Here is a 16,342-nt window from a genome sequence, read left to right as displayed (position 1 = left end):
TCTGGTATGATCCAGGAGGGGGGGCACTCGCTCATCCCCCCCTTTCCTTACCTGCTGGGCTGCGTGCTCGGTTAAAGGTCTGTTATGGATCTTGGGAGGAACTTCACGCAAAATTTTGACGGGGTTCCCCTTCAAGATTCTCAGCACACAAGTTGCACCGCAAGTCGATCATCTTGATCCGACTTCTGGTGAGACTTCTATTCAAATCAATGGGCTCCCATAGGGAACCATTGATTATGAATAGAGACAGAGAAACGCAGGACGGTGTATAACACTGTGTATACAGCGTTAAGCCCCGTTAAATTGCTTTTAACACCTTTTACCGGTGTCTGGCGTTTTTACAGCTCTAGCGCTGGAGCCTTAGAACGCACTGGTCCTGGGTTTTTTTTTTGGAGCTTAAGAACACCTATGCCACTTACAGCTCAAAAAAGCCATGGTGGGCATGAGGCCATAGGCTAACATGGAGAGGCGTTTTTAAGCTGCAAAAAAGTGGCTGTAATAACGTTTGTGGGCATGAGGCCTTAAATTGACTTGCCGTTGCAATTGCCTGCACCCAGGTATTAAAAAAAAAAAAAAAAAGCTAAAAAGAGTGTGGGATTCCCCCCCCGGTCCATACCAGACCCTTATTCAAGCATGCAGCCTGGCAGTCAGAAAAGGGGGACAAGCGAACACCCCAAAGCACCTTATCCCCATGTTGATGGGGACAAGGGTCTCTTTCTTACAACCCTGGGCTGTGGTTGTGGGGGTCTGTGGGCGGGGGGCTTATCAGAATCTGGAAGTCCCCTTTAACAAGGGCCTCTAGATCCTGCTACCTCCCCTATGTGAATGAGTATGGCCCCTACCCATTCACCAAAAAAAAGTGTCAAAATATATAAAAACCGTACACAGGTTTTTAACAAGTCCTTTATTAAGAATAAAAAAACAATGTCCCCTGATGTAGATCTATCGTCAATCACGATGCCCGCCGCACCGCTGACCCAAAAAAGAAAAAAAAAAAATCGCTCCCCCCACCATGAAGGCAAACCGCCGAATGGCTGGCTTGCCATTTGACAGTTCTTATATAGGTAAGGGCGGGACCACCTGGCGACCCAGCATGCACTGGTTGGTGACTTTACAAGGGGGCAATACCACCAGGTGACATCGCCCAGTGGCCCTGCCCTTACCTATATAAGAATTGTCAAACAGCAAGTCAGCCATTTGGTGGTTTGCTTTCGCAGCGGGTGGAGCGTTTTAAAAAAAATAATTTTTGGGTCCGGCGGTGCGTTGGCATCGGGGGTCATTGTTTTTTTCTTATTTTTAATAAAGGAATTATCAAAAACCTGTCTACTTTTGTTAAAGGGGCTTCCAGATTCCGGTAATCCCCCTGCCGGCAGACCCCACAACCACAGCCCAAAACACCAACCCCCCCATGTTGAGGGCATGTGGCCTGGTATGATTTGGGGGGTTGGGGGAACGCTCGCGCCCCCCCCCCCTTTCCTGTACTGCCAGGCTGCATGCTCGGATAAGGGTCTGGCATGGATTTGGGGGGGGACCCCATACCATTTTTCTTTTTTTTACTATTTTTACCAGCAATGGTTTTTTTTTTTCTTTTTTATTCAGCTGTCAGAGGGAATCCCATTGACAGCTAATGACTCAATGGTTATTAAGGATAACAGCTGTTTTCCCGGCCCTGCTCCTTAACAACTAGTTTTTACTGTGCCCTGATTGGTCAAAGCTTTGCCCAATCAGGACGCAGAGTGCATTGTGCAGCGAATTGCAAGGCATTCGGCAGGGGCCAACACCCACCAGACATTCTGCAAATTCAGGTGTTCCCCAAACAGGGCGAACAGCCAATGTTCGGCACAAACTCATATTCAGGCCGATCCATTCGCCCAACACTACTTGTCACTTTAGTGGGTATATATAAGGGTTTACAACCACTTTAAACTTTACCGTTACTAGATTTTTCACATAATGTAAATTTTCTGTTTTAGGTGATCTTTTTAATTCAGGTAGGTTCGGATGTTTTGTGGATTATTGGTGCCTAGTAGTAGTGTCCTTAAAAATTTTGGATTGCACAGCTAGATAGGGGGACTGATTGTTTGAGAAATTGCCAGGCATAATGATTTTAAATAGCCACCTGGAAAACTAAAACTTTGAAGCATGTTATGTAATCAAGTAGACATAATGAAGACCATGCAAACCATGGAGGTTTGAATTTGGCTTAGCTGGCACATGTGGTTTAATCTGGCACATAACCTGTGCTGGACCCTCCAATTAACGTATTAACTGTACTGTAACATGTAACTATATCTAGCATGTTACTACACTGTGCAATTTAAAAGGAAGGGTCTGCAAACTTTAACTTATGTCAAATGAATAATAATTGTATATTTATATTTCTTAATGTCCGTTTAAATTTGAGAACAGGGAGTGTTTATAAGCAAACAGTTGAAAAATACGAAGGACTGTGATTGGCTGTATTTAGAAACAAGCAAGCAGCCAGTTATTGTGCTGCCAGGTGACTTTCCCAGTGCTGACTTTAAAGTGGAGTTCCACCCACTTTTACAACTCTTCAGCATCCCTCCCTAAACTGCGCACTGTAAACAAATTGGATATTTTTTAAATTTTTTTCTCAGCACCTACTGTATATCTGCTGTATTCATTTTTCACTTCCTCCTCCCTGGCCGCGGCCCATCGCATCATTTCCTGTTTGCAATGCCTTCTGGGAAGGGACGGCAACTTCCTCTGAAACTGCCGTTGCTATGGAAACCTGACCTGAAACCTATTACACTGCTTGTACTGCACTGAGCATGTGCGAGATCTGCAAGGATGAGATCCAGGAAGAAATACAGTCTGGCTTCAGATGCCCACAATTAAGATGGCCACGGCCTGCTGTAAGTTTGTAAAATAACAAACTACTGCTATAAAACTAACTAAACAGACCTTAGTTTACAGACTAAATTTACTAGAATACATTAAACTTGTGTATTATAGGGGTATTTTTATTTAAAAAGTATAATTTCGGCCGGAACACCACTTTAACAACTACCTTGACTACTTGAAGTCTTGTCTGCTTCCTTGACCTTTAAGTTCCCCTAGAGGACCATGGACATTAAAACTGGTGTGGCGGTGATCAGGGACACCATAACTGATGCGGTGGTGATTAGGGTCACTGTAAATAGTATGGTGATAATCAGAAAAAATATAACTGGTATGACGATAATCGGGGACAATATGACTGGTGTGGCGATGATCGTGCACATTGTGAGTGGTGCGGCGATGATTAGTGAAAGTGTGAGCAGGTGGCGATGATCAAGGACACTAACTGATATAGCAATGATCAGGAACACTGTAGCTGGTGTGGCATTGATCAGGCAATCTGTAACTGATATGGCAGTGACAGCTATTACATGGTACAGCGCTGCTGTTATTGCTCCTGTACTATGTGATCTCTGTGACAGATCACATAGTAATAAACAATTATACTAGGAAATGATACCGTATATTGTTTACTACTGAGCATGCATGGTTATGTCCACCGGCACTGCTCCCCTGTTCGGCTGTTTATATGCATTGGACAGATGGGAAGAGGTTATTGTGTAATTTGCTCACACTTTTTAATGTACAACTGATAAATATGTGTAGTGCACAGTGAAAAAGACAAAAGTCAGGCGCTTTACACAAACATATGTGAATTCCTCAGATTCAAACAATTCTGTCCACTAAAGAAGTCCATAAACACAAGGTCCACACAATGTTAATGAAAAATCCCAACACCGTGAGAAAACAATCAGATGACTTGACTTGTGACTCCTCTTTACTCTTCCTGGTTGCTATACAAATGTGTGCCACCATGTGTAGAAAGAATGAAAATTCACCGCATTACCATGACCCCTTGATGTAACAAAGTCATAAAGCACTACGTTAACTCCCACAATAAAGATGTCACAGGATGCTCAACTAACTGGCAACCTCCCTGGGCTCTCATTGGTTCCAAAGCTCCATTTACAACTCTCCCTCAAAAGTAATAAAAGACATGTACTGAAAGAAATGTCATAGTGTATTAGTTTATTCCTTTAGAAGAGCTTCCTAAGGACTTTGCAAAGCAAAACACATTGAGGTAGGACTACAGCTGTCACATCCAGTTTCTGGTGACGTCACTTCCAGGGCACCATTTTTGGTCCGTGAAACGCACGCCTTCTCCTGGGAACAGAGTGGCAGGGTAATGTATTGTGTACAGTCCAAGGCCTTTTATATTGGTGTCATCATATGTCCTAAATTCATGTGAGTTGAATATATTCTTTCTTTATATATTTTCCAATGAATATGCCCTTTGAATATGTTATACTGGGCAGAGAAAAATATGGGTGTTGTGGATAACTCCTACAATAGCTACCAATATCCCTCATTTAATACAAATGTACAAATCCTATAGTGGGTGCTATCATTTTATTATACATGGAGCAGAGACAAGACTAGAACAGTTAGATATGATGGCACTTCCTTGCACTGTGAGTGTTAGCATCAGCATTCATAGTGTGGGAGAAAGGACCTTTCTCTGCTTTCTGCCTTATTACTGAAAGAAGTCTATTACCTTGCCTTAAATTATCAAATTTACTTGGACAGAAACTTAAAAAATGCATGGCTAGACAGATATTGAGAATGTAGAGTATATGCAGTGTCAACAGTCAAGTGCCCGTACTTCCAGATGTCAGCTGACAGCAGGCTTAAACTCTATTGTCAAGATCTCCCCCCCCCCGGTAGGTGCAGGTACAGACATACTGCGATTCATTCATGAAATAAAGGCTGTTCACTTAACAAAAGTGCATGTTTATTTTGTTAAGTAACTGTTGTTAAGTAAGATGAAGCTGCGTTCACTTTAAATACCCAATCCTGTGAAAGAAAAAAAAATCCTGTTTTTTAATTGTCATTGCATGTAAATGGGTATTCAAAGTGAACACAGCCTCATCCTTTTATCTAACATTGACTTTGCAGAGTATTATCTTGATTCCTCTCAATCAGAGTATTGCCCCGTACACACGGTCGGACTTTGTTCGGACATTCCGACAACAAAATCCATGGATTTTTTCCGACAGATGTTGGCTCAAACTTGTCTTGCATACACACGGTCACACAAAGTTGTCGGAAAATCCGATCGTTCTAAGCGCGGTGACGTAAAACACGTACGTCGGGACTATAAACGGGGCAGTGGCCAATAGCTTTCATCTCTTTACTTATTCTGAGCATGCGTGCCACTTTGTCCGTCGGATTTGTGTACACACGATCGGAATTTCCGACAACGGATTTTGTGGGTCGGAAAATCCGATGGAAAATGTGTGATGGAGCCTCTACACGGTCGGAATTTCCGACAACAAGGTCCTATCACACATTTTCCGTCGGAAAATCCGACCGTGTGTACGGGGCATAACACAATAACAAACCAGGCAAAAGCTCAATATAACATTGGGGCTTGTATACTGTATATAGAGCACATGCATGGTGTATTTTAGTGACTTCCAGTTAACACACCATTTGTGAATATGTTATAAATTGTGTGTTTCTCTATTTATCAACAGATAAAGAAATAAAAACAGACCAGTTTATGAATGATAAGAAATCACATGAAGTTATGGTCATGTCGTCGCTGGTGGAAGGCATTGCAAATATCTATCACATAAAACAGGTACATTTCTACAGTTTCCTGATGGTTGCTGTTTTTATAAATAATCCTCTTTTTGCAGCCCTGTGTGCATTAAACTAAGCATTGTGGCCTCCGGGTAATGATTTTATAAGTTTATATACTTTATTTATTTGGCTCCTTGGTTCCCCAAAAAAACAGAATGTTGCATTCAACAATCAGAGACCAGTTCTCTCCTGGCCCATAACTTCCCCATTTCTTTATTTTCCTATTGCGTAGTGAGGCTGCTCATCTCACTTTGTGGCCACTATGGAATTGAGGAGTATTAAAATGAGTGGGTCTCAGGTCATCTATTGGAGATGTGATCAATGATTACTAAATATACTGTCACAGGGTGCTCGACAAAGATAGCATACATGCCAACACCTGATGCTTTGATGAGTTTAAAATTGCCAACGTTAACGTTAAAATTTTTGAATATTAACCTTTCTTTTAGTTTTAATTTTAGGTCTAAAAGGTGTACTTAAATTTAAAAGTTGAACTCGTGGTAAAATCAGATGTTACCCTAGCAATGCCCCCTCACACTCTGCAAGAGATAAATGCTTGTTTTGGTCTGGGGAAACATAAATAGAAGTTGTATAATTACCCTATGCCTCGCTCCCTTGGTAGACAACACTCTCCTCTTCAACACACTGGGTTTTAGGTGAACCCTCAGCATCCTTACTTATAATATAGAATGGCTAATTCTGTATTGTACATGATGAGTTTAAGTGCCATAGCTGTGAAGATGTCAAGATTAGTTGTGTAGCTTGAAGGAAGCCCGCAAGAGCCTGGCATAAGGTAAGTAAAACTGCCACCCCCCCCCCCCCCCCCAATTACCCCTAAACAAAAATTAGCATTCAACCCTTGCAGTGTGTGTGCGGGTGGGAAGGCTGCACTGCAAAGGTATTCTTTGATTTTATCCAAAGGTCTGACATGGTCAAGGATTATTTTAAGTTAGTAGACTAATGCAAGGTATTTTGGTCCTGTCATTTTTTAGCCTAAATGTTTTTGGCAGATTTTGCAGTGCAACCATAACCAAGGTGCAAACACAACACAGGAACCACAATTGCAAGTTTCATGAATATATTTTTATTAAGCTTCCTTCTCCGGCTGCAGAAATAATTTATGCCTTTTTCTTCATGTAGTGTGCGCTTGTTCTAAACTATTTGAGATAATAACAAGATACACATGCAAAAATTAATGTAGTAAACAAAAACCGTATGTGCCTGCCCACTTGCAGTTCCACAAACAGAGCAGAAATAACTCCCCAATTGAATCTGTAAATTTTCTCAGTTTTGCTGGTTATACTTTCCAGACAGAAATAAATCTGTTTTTAAAGGAAGCAGCAAAAAGATAGTGTGGACATCTTAGGTGTTGACAGCAGAGATAGCAGACCTATAGATGTGCTGTCTTAGCAGTGCTATTACATTTCAAAGCCATTTTTATCTGTGCCCAAAAAACTTCTAATCTGGGAATCTGAGTAAGCACTCCTAGGATGCTAGCATTTAAAAACAATCTAATATACAGTATATACGTTTATCATGTATATTTTCTGAATGATTTTTTTTTTTTTTTTTGCTAGATTATTACTTTTTAAAGTTTTCATTTTAATTCATGTATGCTTTGGATACAATTTTCTTTAAAACTGAATAATAATTTCCTGTATTTATTTAGACGTGTTTAATTACTAGAAAGTACAAATTAATACCTGGTTAAACTGCAAACTTTAGCTGCATTGTATCTACAATAAGTTGCACATTATATTCAGCCCTTTAAAACTGCAGAAATGTTGAATTGTAGGGCTGGCTTATAGTGAACAAAGACAAGCCTGACAAATGCTTCACCCCCTCTGGAAAGTTTACCCCCTCCCCCCTCCTTTTCATGACCAGGTAACTTTTTGCAATACGGCACTGCATTACTTTAACTGACAACTGCGTGGTCATGCAACACTGTACCCAAATAAAATTGATGTCCTTTTTCTCCCACAAATAGAGCTTTCTTTTGGTGGTATTTGATCACCTCTGCGTTTTTTATTTTTTTGCGCTTTAAACAAAAAAAGACCAACTATTTTGGAATTCTTTTTGCTATAAAACATATCAAATAAAAAAATTCTTCATAAATTTAGGCTAATATATATTCTGCTACATATTTTTGCGCAAAAATGTTATAGCTTCTACAGACTATGGGATATTTGGGATATTTTTATTTATTTTTTTACTAGTAATGGCGGCGATCAGCGACTTATAGCGGGACTGTGAGATTGTGGCAGACAAATAGGTCACTAACTGGCACTCTTTGGGGACCAGTGACACTAATACAGTGATTAGTGCTAAAAAAAAATGCACTGTCACTGTGATAATGACAATGGCCGGGAATGGGTTAACATCAGGGGCAATCAAAGGGTTAAATGTGTTCCTATCCAGTGCTTGTGTACTGTGGGGGAGGTGCTTTTACTAAGTGGAAGGCATAGATTCTTGTCCCTGCTTTGCAGGAACACAGGGTCAATGCCTTCCCTACTGACAGAATGTAAATGAGGCAGATCGCCATTCTGCCTGTGTACTGTAGAATCAGCGGGTGGCGGCAGACATCGAGCCTAAGATACCCGCCGCTGGGCTTCCGCTGTGTATGATTAAATCGGGAGCGGGTCACCGGGGGGCACATGTGTGCACCCCACACCCAGAAGTGTCAGATCACATACTAGGTACATGATCCGTCACAGAGCAACCGCCCTGCCGCACTTACTACACTTACAACAGACAGGCTGTGCAGGGAAAAGAATATTAAAGACTGCCTAAATTTACTTTTTTTTTTCTTTGTAGTTTTGGAGAGAGTAGGGAAGAATTAGACTCTTTGTCAAGGTTTTGTTTCTGAATGTGTCCCCACTGGTGAGATTTGTCCAGGTATCCATTTTCACCAAGACAGAAAGTGAGCAGAAATTCAAAAAATATGAATTTTCCCAAGAATGGATTTCTTTGTAGAGATTTTCTCTCATTTTCAGTTGCATCTTCAAGGCAGAAAGTGAAGCAAATTCTCCCTAGCAGGACAAAAAAAACCTGGTTGGGGTTTTAGCCTTACATTGCTTTATTTAAAACAAAGAAATGTTTGGCTTTACATACATTTTAAAACATATCTTTAAGTTATCTTTAAGGTTATCTTTACTGAAAGTCACATGCAAAATGATTAATACATTCAGAGATATAAACAACTGAAGTTCTGCTGAAAATTTTGAAATTTAAGTCAACATTAGTCCCTCCTACCACTGAGCTTTCCAGTTGGTCCATTTTTTAAGATGTTTAGCCTCAATAATCAGTAGGGAGGCTCAGGAGGCAGACTGGGCTGGGCCAAGCTCAGATTTTTCAATAAAAGTAGAGAGAACATATAATTTAAGATGACTGTATCTCTGGATCTGCTGATTATTTTGTCTTCAGTTTTTATTTTTTTATTTTATGCTCATTTAGAATTGCAGAAGCTAGAGTCAGTTTTACTTTAAATTTAAACCTTTCACTGCCAGGCCCTGTGCTCCATTTTTACACTCAGGTGACCTGGCCATTTTTGCAATTTTTCCATTGCTTTTTTATTTTTCCCTTACAGCTTTCAGAGTTTGTTAAAGACCCCCCAAATCATATAATTTCTGAAAGTACATGACCAGTAGAATACAAATAATATGCTACTGATTTTTATGGCACAATGATATTTGCGCAAATGTTTATCAAAACAATATTTTCATTAAAAATACACAAAATCATTATTAGCACATAAAAACGCAGTACATTTTCCAGAATGCCTACTAAATCTAAAAGCTTAACCTGTATTGAGTTAATAATTAACAAATATTTGTAAATTTTAAATTACACCTTTTTGCAAAATGGTGAAAACTGAATGTATGCAAAAATGTAAACAACCACATTTCTCTAAAAATCTGAAGGTTTTCATTGTTCCCTTACAGCAGTGATGGCACCCCAGATGTTTTGGAACTACATTTCCCATGATGCTTAACTCCACTGCAGAGAGCATGAGCATCATGGGAAATGTAATTCCAAAACATCTGGGGTGCCAAGGTTCACCATCACTGCCTTACAGCTTTCAGAGTTTGTTAAAGACCCCCCAAACCATGTATTTTTTGAAAGCATAGGACCAGTAGAATAAAAAGAAGGTGCTACTGATTTTTAAGGCCCCACGACATTTGCGCAAATGTTTATCAAACAATATATTCGCGAAAAATTTTCTAAAATAATTTTTAGCAGATATAAACACAGCAAATTTTACAAAATTCCTGATAAATTCCTACTAAATATAAAAGCTTAACCTGTATTGAGTTAATACATAACAAATATTTGTATATTTTAAATTGCGCCTTTTGAGAAATAGTGAAAATCGGACGTACGAAAACTTTACAAATATGGAGGTTTTCCTTTTTCACTTACAGCTTTCAGAATTTGTAAAAGACCCCCCAAATGGTACATTTTCTGAAAGCACATGGCCAGTAGAATAAAAAAAAGGTGCTACTGATTTTTAAGGCACCGCGATATTTGCGCAAATGTTTATCAAAACAATCTTTTCACTAAAAATCATTAATCGTGGATTTATACATGACAAAATGTACAAAATTCCTGCTAAATTCCTAGTATATATATATAAGAGAGAAAACTGTATTAAGTTAATAAATAACAAATATTTGTAAAATCTTAAATTACACCTTTTTTGTGAAAACTGAAGGTACGCAACACTGTAAATAAAAACAATTTAGTCAAAAAATCTGGAGGTTACCATTTTTCATTTACAGCTTTCAGAATTTGAAAAGACCCCTCAAACTAGACATTTTCTGAAAGCACATGACCTGTAGAATTAAAAAAAAAAAGTGCTACAGATTTTTTAGGCCGTGCAATAATTGTGCAAATGTTCATCATATCACTATTTTCACAAAAAATACACTAAAATCATTAATAGTGCACATAAACACAACATAACTTAAAAATTCCTGCTAAATTACTACTAAAGCATCGTTTACCTGCACAGGGATGCACAGGTGTTCCATGCATCCCCGTACAGGCAGTCCCATTTATGTCAGTTGGGATGCAAAGGCTGCACAGGCATAGCTGCTATTCCCAATCTGACATCCATGTAGGTGTAGGTACATGACCCCGAAGGCAGACAGTGTGAGCTCAGGGACTGGCATGCAGACCTACATGGATGTAAAAATTGGCCCTGTTCTTGCAGTTGCTACATCCCAAAATGACATCAACGGGACTGCCTGCAGAGAGATGCATGGAATACCTGTGCATCCCTGTAAAGGTACGCTGTGTATGCCCTGTGTGAACAAGGCCTTAGGCCCCTTTCACACAAGCAGACCAATCGGGTGTGCCTGTCCGTTTTTCAGGTGGGCCCAATCCGACCACCCATGGTTCTCTATGGAGACCTGCCTGCATCCAATCCAGTCCAGTCTGCTAAAAACAGGCGGATGGGGATTCCATCTAGCAGATCGGATGGTATCCGATGGAAATGGACAGGCAGTCTGTTTCCATGCGACCGCCCCATAGAGAACAGCGGGCTGTGTCCGTGCCCACTCTGCATCAGTGGAGAGGACGTGGACCTGTCATCTGTCATGTGGACCTGTCACCCGCCTGCTCAGCGGGAATCGGCAGACAGATCCCTTGCTGAGCAGGTGGATCTGCTTGACAGAGTCCACTCCATGTAAACGGGGTCTTACCAGAAGCGGCCGGTCCATTAGGGGTGCTGGGGCGCCCCTAATGGGGGGCGCCGGACTCATACGTTTGTATGAGGTTTTTTTTCAAGCCACATGATTAGAGCCTGAGGCTCTAATTGGCTTGAAAAAGTTTGGGCTCGGGGCGCAGAGCATTGCGCCTAAAATTCATCCACTTGTGACAATAGTGAATTAATATTCGCTATTGTCTTCCGGCTTCTCCTTCTGACCAATCAGGACAGGAGGCGCCACATGTGAGTGTGGGAGGGGGGGCGCCATCACCGTGGAGAGGCTGAGTGTGGACGGACCTGGGGGGGTTGTGGTCACCCAAAAAAATTACTGGGTCTTACTAATTTTTTTTTTTTTTAGGTTTTTTTACAGTTATATTTTTTTTATATTTTTTTTTGTCCAGGGGTCTTTGGCGAGATATCAGTGGTCTAAACAGACTCCCATATCTCTTTTTTTGAGGCAGAGAGAGGGACTAAAGTTAGTCCCTTTTGCTGCACCACTTTACATGAGTGAAATAAGGAATCTGTATAGAGATTCCTAATTCATTCATAAACTGACAGTCTGATACATAATAACCTCACAGTTTACTATGTATCAGTTGTCAGTGCACATATAGGAATGATCTATAGTGATCGCTGAATATGCGCACTGTACTACGGGGGGGGGGGGTGCTGGTGAACACATGTTTACCAAGCCCCAACTTCACCCCAACCTGCACTGCTCCCCCCATGCTCTCAGCATGACAGATCACTGGGACTCAGTGTGGCCAGCTGCTGCAAGCAGCGGGAGTGGAAGGAGGGATGCCACTCGGAGCGGCGATGGATCAGGGGTGCGAGGGGCCGGTGGGGGGGGTGACCTGACTGGCGGGGGGACACAACTGGATCCCCCCCAAGCCCCATGCAGCACCTGAAGCCGGCGGGAGCGGCAGAGGAGGGATGCCGGATCAGGATGGTAGCTGCAGGGGTCGCTCGGATCGGGTGTGAAGAGGGTAATCAGTGCTGGGGGGGAAGAAGAGGGGTGAAGGGGAGACAGTTCTAGAAAGTTTCTAGAAAGAAAAAGAGTTCTAGAAATAGTTCAGCAGAGTCTGCTGAACAATTCTGATATGTTTATGGTCATTGAAGTGACCATAAGCTTTTAGGAGAGGGAGAAATGAGGTCCGTATGCCATATGGACCTGGCCACCTGCAGCCACTTCTGTAGGTCCGTACGGCGTACGGACCTGGCAGTGAAAGGGTTAATGTATCCTTTCAAGTCACTATTTACCTTTTTTCTAAATCTGTAAAAAGTGTCTTTGATTGTCCTATCAAATAAGAATTGAAACCCTTTATTTTCTTGATTCCCTTCCTGTGGTAACAAAAGTGGAATCTTGACCTCTCACGATCACTTTGTAAAAAAATAAAAATAAAAAAGTTGATGCCCCATGCTGCTGTGTGAAGTGCTTGGTGAACCGAAATTCCACTAAGTAGGAAGTTGTGTATTATGGATGTGATGCAGTACCGGTTGCTGGCACTGCAGGTGAAATTCAGAATATGTTTGAAATCATTTTCCATGCGCAGGTAAAGTTCCAGAGCTGTGCAAGTCGGGGACCTTTCTGTATATTTTAATATAGAAGTCACTAACAGGATTTAGAGTTTTCTATACAAATCTTCAGTTTACAGTTTCTCCCTGTGTAGATTGTCACATTTAATTTTAATGAGACTTTTAATGCCTTTTGTATGCAGCAGGTATGGTAAATCACACAAAACATACAATTGAATCTAATTTGTGTTGCATCTCTAGCCGCGCTGAACAGTTTCAGTGCAAATGTTTTACAGTCTATATCTATGTGTGGAAGATTCAAATACAGCAGTTTAGAAGACTAATATTTTGCTCTTCAGAGATTTTGTAGTTTTGGGAATTTCCCAACATGCATTGGGGTTGATTTACTAAAACTGGAGAGTGCAAAATCTGGTGCAACTGTGTATGATAGCCAGCTTGTTCAATTAAGCTTTGGAAAAAAAAAAAAAAAACCTGGAAGCTGATTGGTTTCCGTGCAGAGCTGCACCAGATTTTGCACTCTCTTGTTTTAGTAAATCTCCCCAATTATGTTTGTCTTCTAATTGAGCAGAGCTAACTGTTAACTCTCTCAGATATTTAGCGTTCAACTTTATTTTTGGAAAAAAAGAAAACAATTATACAGGGCCAACTTATCAAAAAGATGCTTTATTGTCACATAATGGCAGCATTGCTTGTTTGGATTGCATTCCTTAATCATAGCTTCTCCCAATTGCTCCAGTTTTTTTTTGCACCTACTTTGTAAATCCACATTGTTTTCTCACTGCTGCAGAGTTGGAAATTGCTATGTTTTTTTTCTCAGGTATCATGTTAAACTTTTTTACCATTATTTTTGATATATTCCCAAATTACATAAATCTCATGATTTTTTGTGCACTTATAAGATATTTATCTACCTTTTTTGGCACTTGCTAGTGGACAACTCTAAAATAAAAATACAATAAATATTGTGTATGCCTAGGCATGTAAAATATATTGCAACTTCTTCAAATCTAACTTTTATAGGTTATACTGCTATAGGTTACATTGCTGTGGGATTACTGGGTGCTTCATGTTTTCACTAGATTTCACCAGGCCATAAAGTACCTATATAAGTAATTGCCAAGATCAATGATGTCATAGTGTTCTAGTCGTTGTGGGAAATTAAAGAGCTTGTCGCTCTGGTGCATTGCCACAGCTGGAGTAAAGGAAGAAAATGAATCTTGTTATTCCCATCTTAGTGATAGTCATAATAATTCTTCACAGTCTTGATTAAACCAAATGGTCACTATGTTTCAAAATTGTTGTGAGAAATTCCATAATGAATTTTAAAAATCACAGAAAACCTAACTGGATTCAGATGTTCTCCAGCCTATTGGCAAAAAGAAAGATGACTTTTCTTGTTCCTTATACACGTAATAGCAGTTGTGTTTTGCAGCCCATTTTGAAATAGTAAAGATCTTGTTGATACCGTCTTGGAGATTTTTTTTTTTTTTGGCTTTGCTTTTTTCTTCAAGATTTACAGTGTATTTAATATTTAACACACAGGTGCATGCTATTCTTTTCTATTAGTTTGCCTATGAAATGCTTAGATTATTTTCCCCCAGCCTGTAAACCATTTATTTTGAAGGAGAGTAAAGTCTTTCAAGCTGCACATATCTTCTCCTTTGGTTATTTAAAAGGGGCTTTCTTGTTACTCTACTTTTTTAGGCTTGGCTAAATAGAAGTAGGAAAGCTTCAAGAGAGACTGTTAAGAATTTGTTGCCAAATTAGTCCATAAAACATTGTAAAAATAGATTTAATTAAAAAATATGAAGCGTTGAAATCACAGCACATGTTTTACACCAGATTTCATTTCCTCTGGGCACCTTTTTTCTCCAGTGGTTTCAAGTTGTGGAGCAGTAATGAATTTTCAGTACTCCATACTTTACTGGCAGCTCTTTGATCTCTAATAGGCAGTTTGGAAATTTGTTTTTGTTGTGGGCTTTTATTGGCTCTTGTAGAAAATAGTTAAAGGGGGCTGCTATATATCATTTTAAATTAATGACTTTGTGGACGCTTTCGGTGTTAACATGCATAGTTCAAGCTGGAAACCACTAAAGTAACCATAAAGAGCATGTTTTGCCTTTCTAAGAAATCGTAAGAGTATTACAACCCTGCCTACAAACAATCCTGATTGTTTAATTTGGGATATTGGGTTGATGTGCAAGACTGTAAAGAGTGACTCCACTTTTGTTTAGAAAAAATATTCACCTCTGGGTGGTCTATGTACATTGCAAGGATTTTTATCAATCTTTGTTGCCGTTTCCCACTAGTTTCTGCTCTGAAGAAAAAGCTTTTTGTCCTCTGGATACTGATTCTGAATGGGAGTGACTAATTTCATTTTATTGAGCCGGTGCATGTTGAGAGTTCTGATGAGAAACATTGCACTCTCTGCATCCCTTTAGAAGTAATCAACCCTTAGGCTGCATTCACATCTCAGTATTCTGCCCACGATTTCAAATCGCAGAGGCGTGAATGACAAATCGCAGAAAGAACATTTGAGATGCCATTCATTTGAATGGCACCTAAAAAATGTGGTGCAGTTCTGCTGCTATTGTCACGCAATAAATCAAGCTATTGCAGCAACCCTCATCTCGTGAAACTTGTCGCCCAAAAAAACTTCAGGAGCTACTTTTGGGTGGCATGCTTCACGCGATGCGATTTATCGTGACAGAACCGCACCATGATTTTAGGGTGCCATTCAAATGAATGGAATCTCAAATGTGCTTTCTACGCTTTTTTATTCCCACCTCAGCGATTTAAAATTGCTGGCAGAATCATGGCAAATCTGCTTGCGATTCAAAATGCTGAGATGTGAATGAAGCCTTAGGGAATATCTTGCCACAGATGACATTTTTGTTGCAGAGGATGCCTAAAACCTGACTTGTACCTTAGTGCAATGCAGAATGCCCCCTGACATTTCCGAGGGAATTCTGTACATCAACTGTGTACAAAACGCTTGCAAGTTGCTATATTGCATTACATTTTACTGAAAATTACAGTGCTGCAGTCTAAAAAAAAAAGAAAAGTAGTTTTTAATAACATTTAATTGCAATATGGTTTGTGTTGCAATTGTATATTCTATATTAATCATTTTTTTTGCGATATTTTTTCTACTAAAGTGGAGTTACCCCTTAAAGTGATTGTAAATGATCATCTTGTAAAACGACCCATTCAGTTTAAAATAGAAATGAAAGGCAAAACATTTGTGTATAGATATAAAAACATTATAAATACCTTTTTCCCTTTTTCATAAGTGATAACATTCCCTCTGTTCTCAGCTGCATAAGAGCTGGGCGAGGAGAAACAGCAGAACACTAAGCTTCTTAGTGAAAGGCTATGCAGTGGGAGTTTCAGGACAAGTCTGATCATTGGAGGAGATTAAACTGAGTTCCC

General features: G+C 40.0%; 1 protein-coding gene across 1 annotated transcript in view; it reads left to right on the top strand.

Annotated features, from left to right (window-relative positions):
* METTL25 (methyltransferase like 25) overlaps window positions 1-16,342 on the top strand; it is a 395,084-nt gene that overhangs the window by 163,090 nt on the left and 215,652 nt on the right. The window contains exon 4 of the mRNA XM_073620219.1: window positions 5,559-5,665. Coding sequence (XP_073476320.1) covers window positions 5,559-5,665 — 107 coding nt within the window. The remainder of the gene's footprint in view (window positions 1-5,558; window positions 5,666-16,342) is intronic.

This window comes from Aquarana catesbeiana, linkage group LG03 (genome assembly GCF_042186555.1).
Source record: "Aquarana catesbeiana isolate 2022-GZ linkage group LG03, ASM4218655v1, whole genome shotgun sequence".
In the NCBI taxonomy this organism is placed as follows: Eukaryota; Metazoa; Chordata; class Amphibia; order Anura; family Ranidae; genus Aquarana; species Aquarana catesbeiana.
The sequence above is the reverse complement of the archived record's forward strand: the minus strand, read 5'-3'. Positions and strand labels throughout refer to the sequence as shown.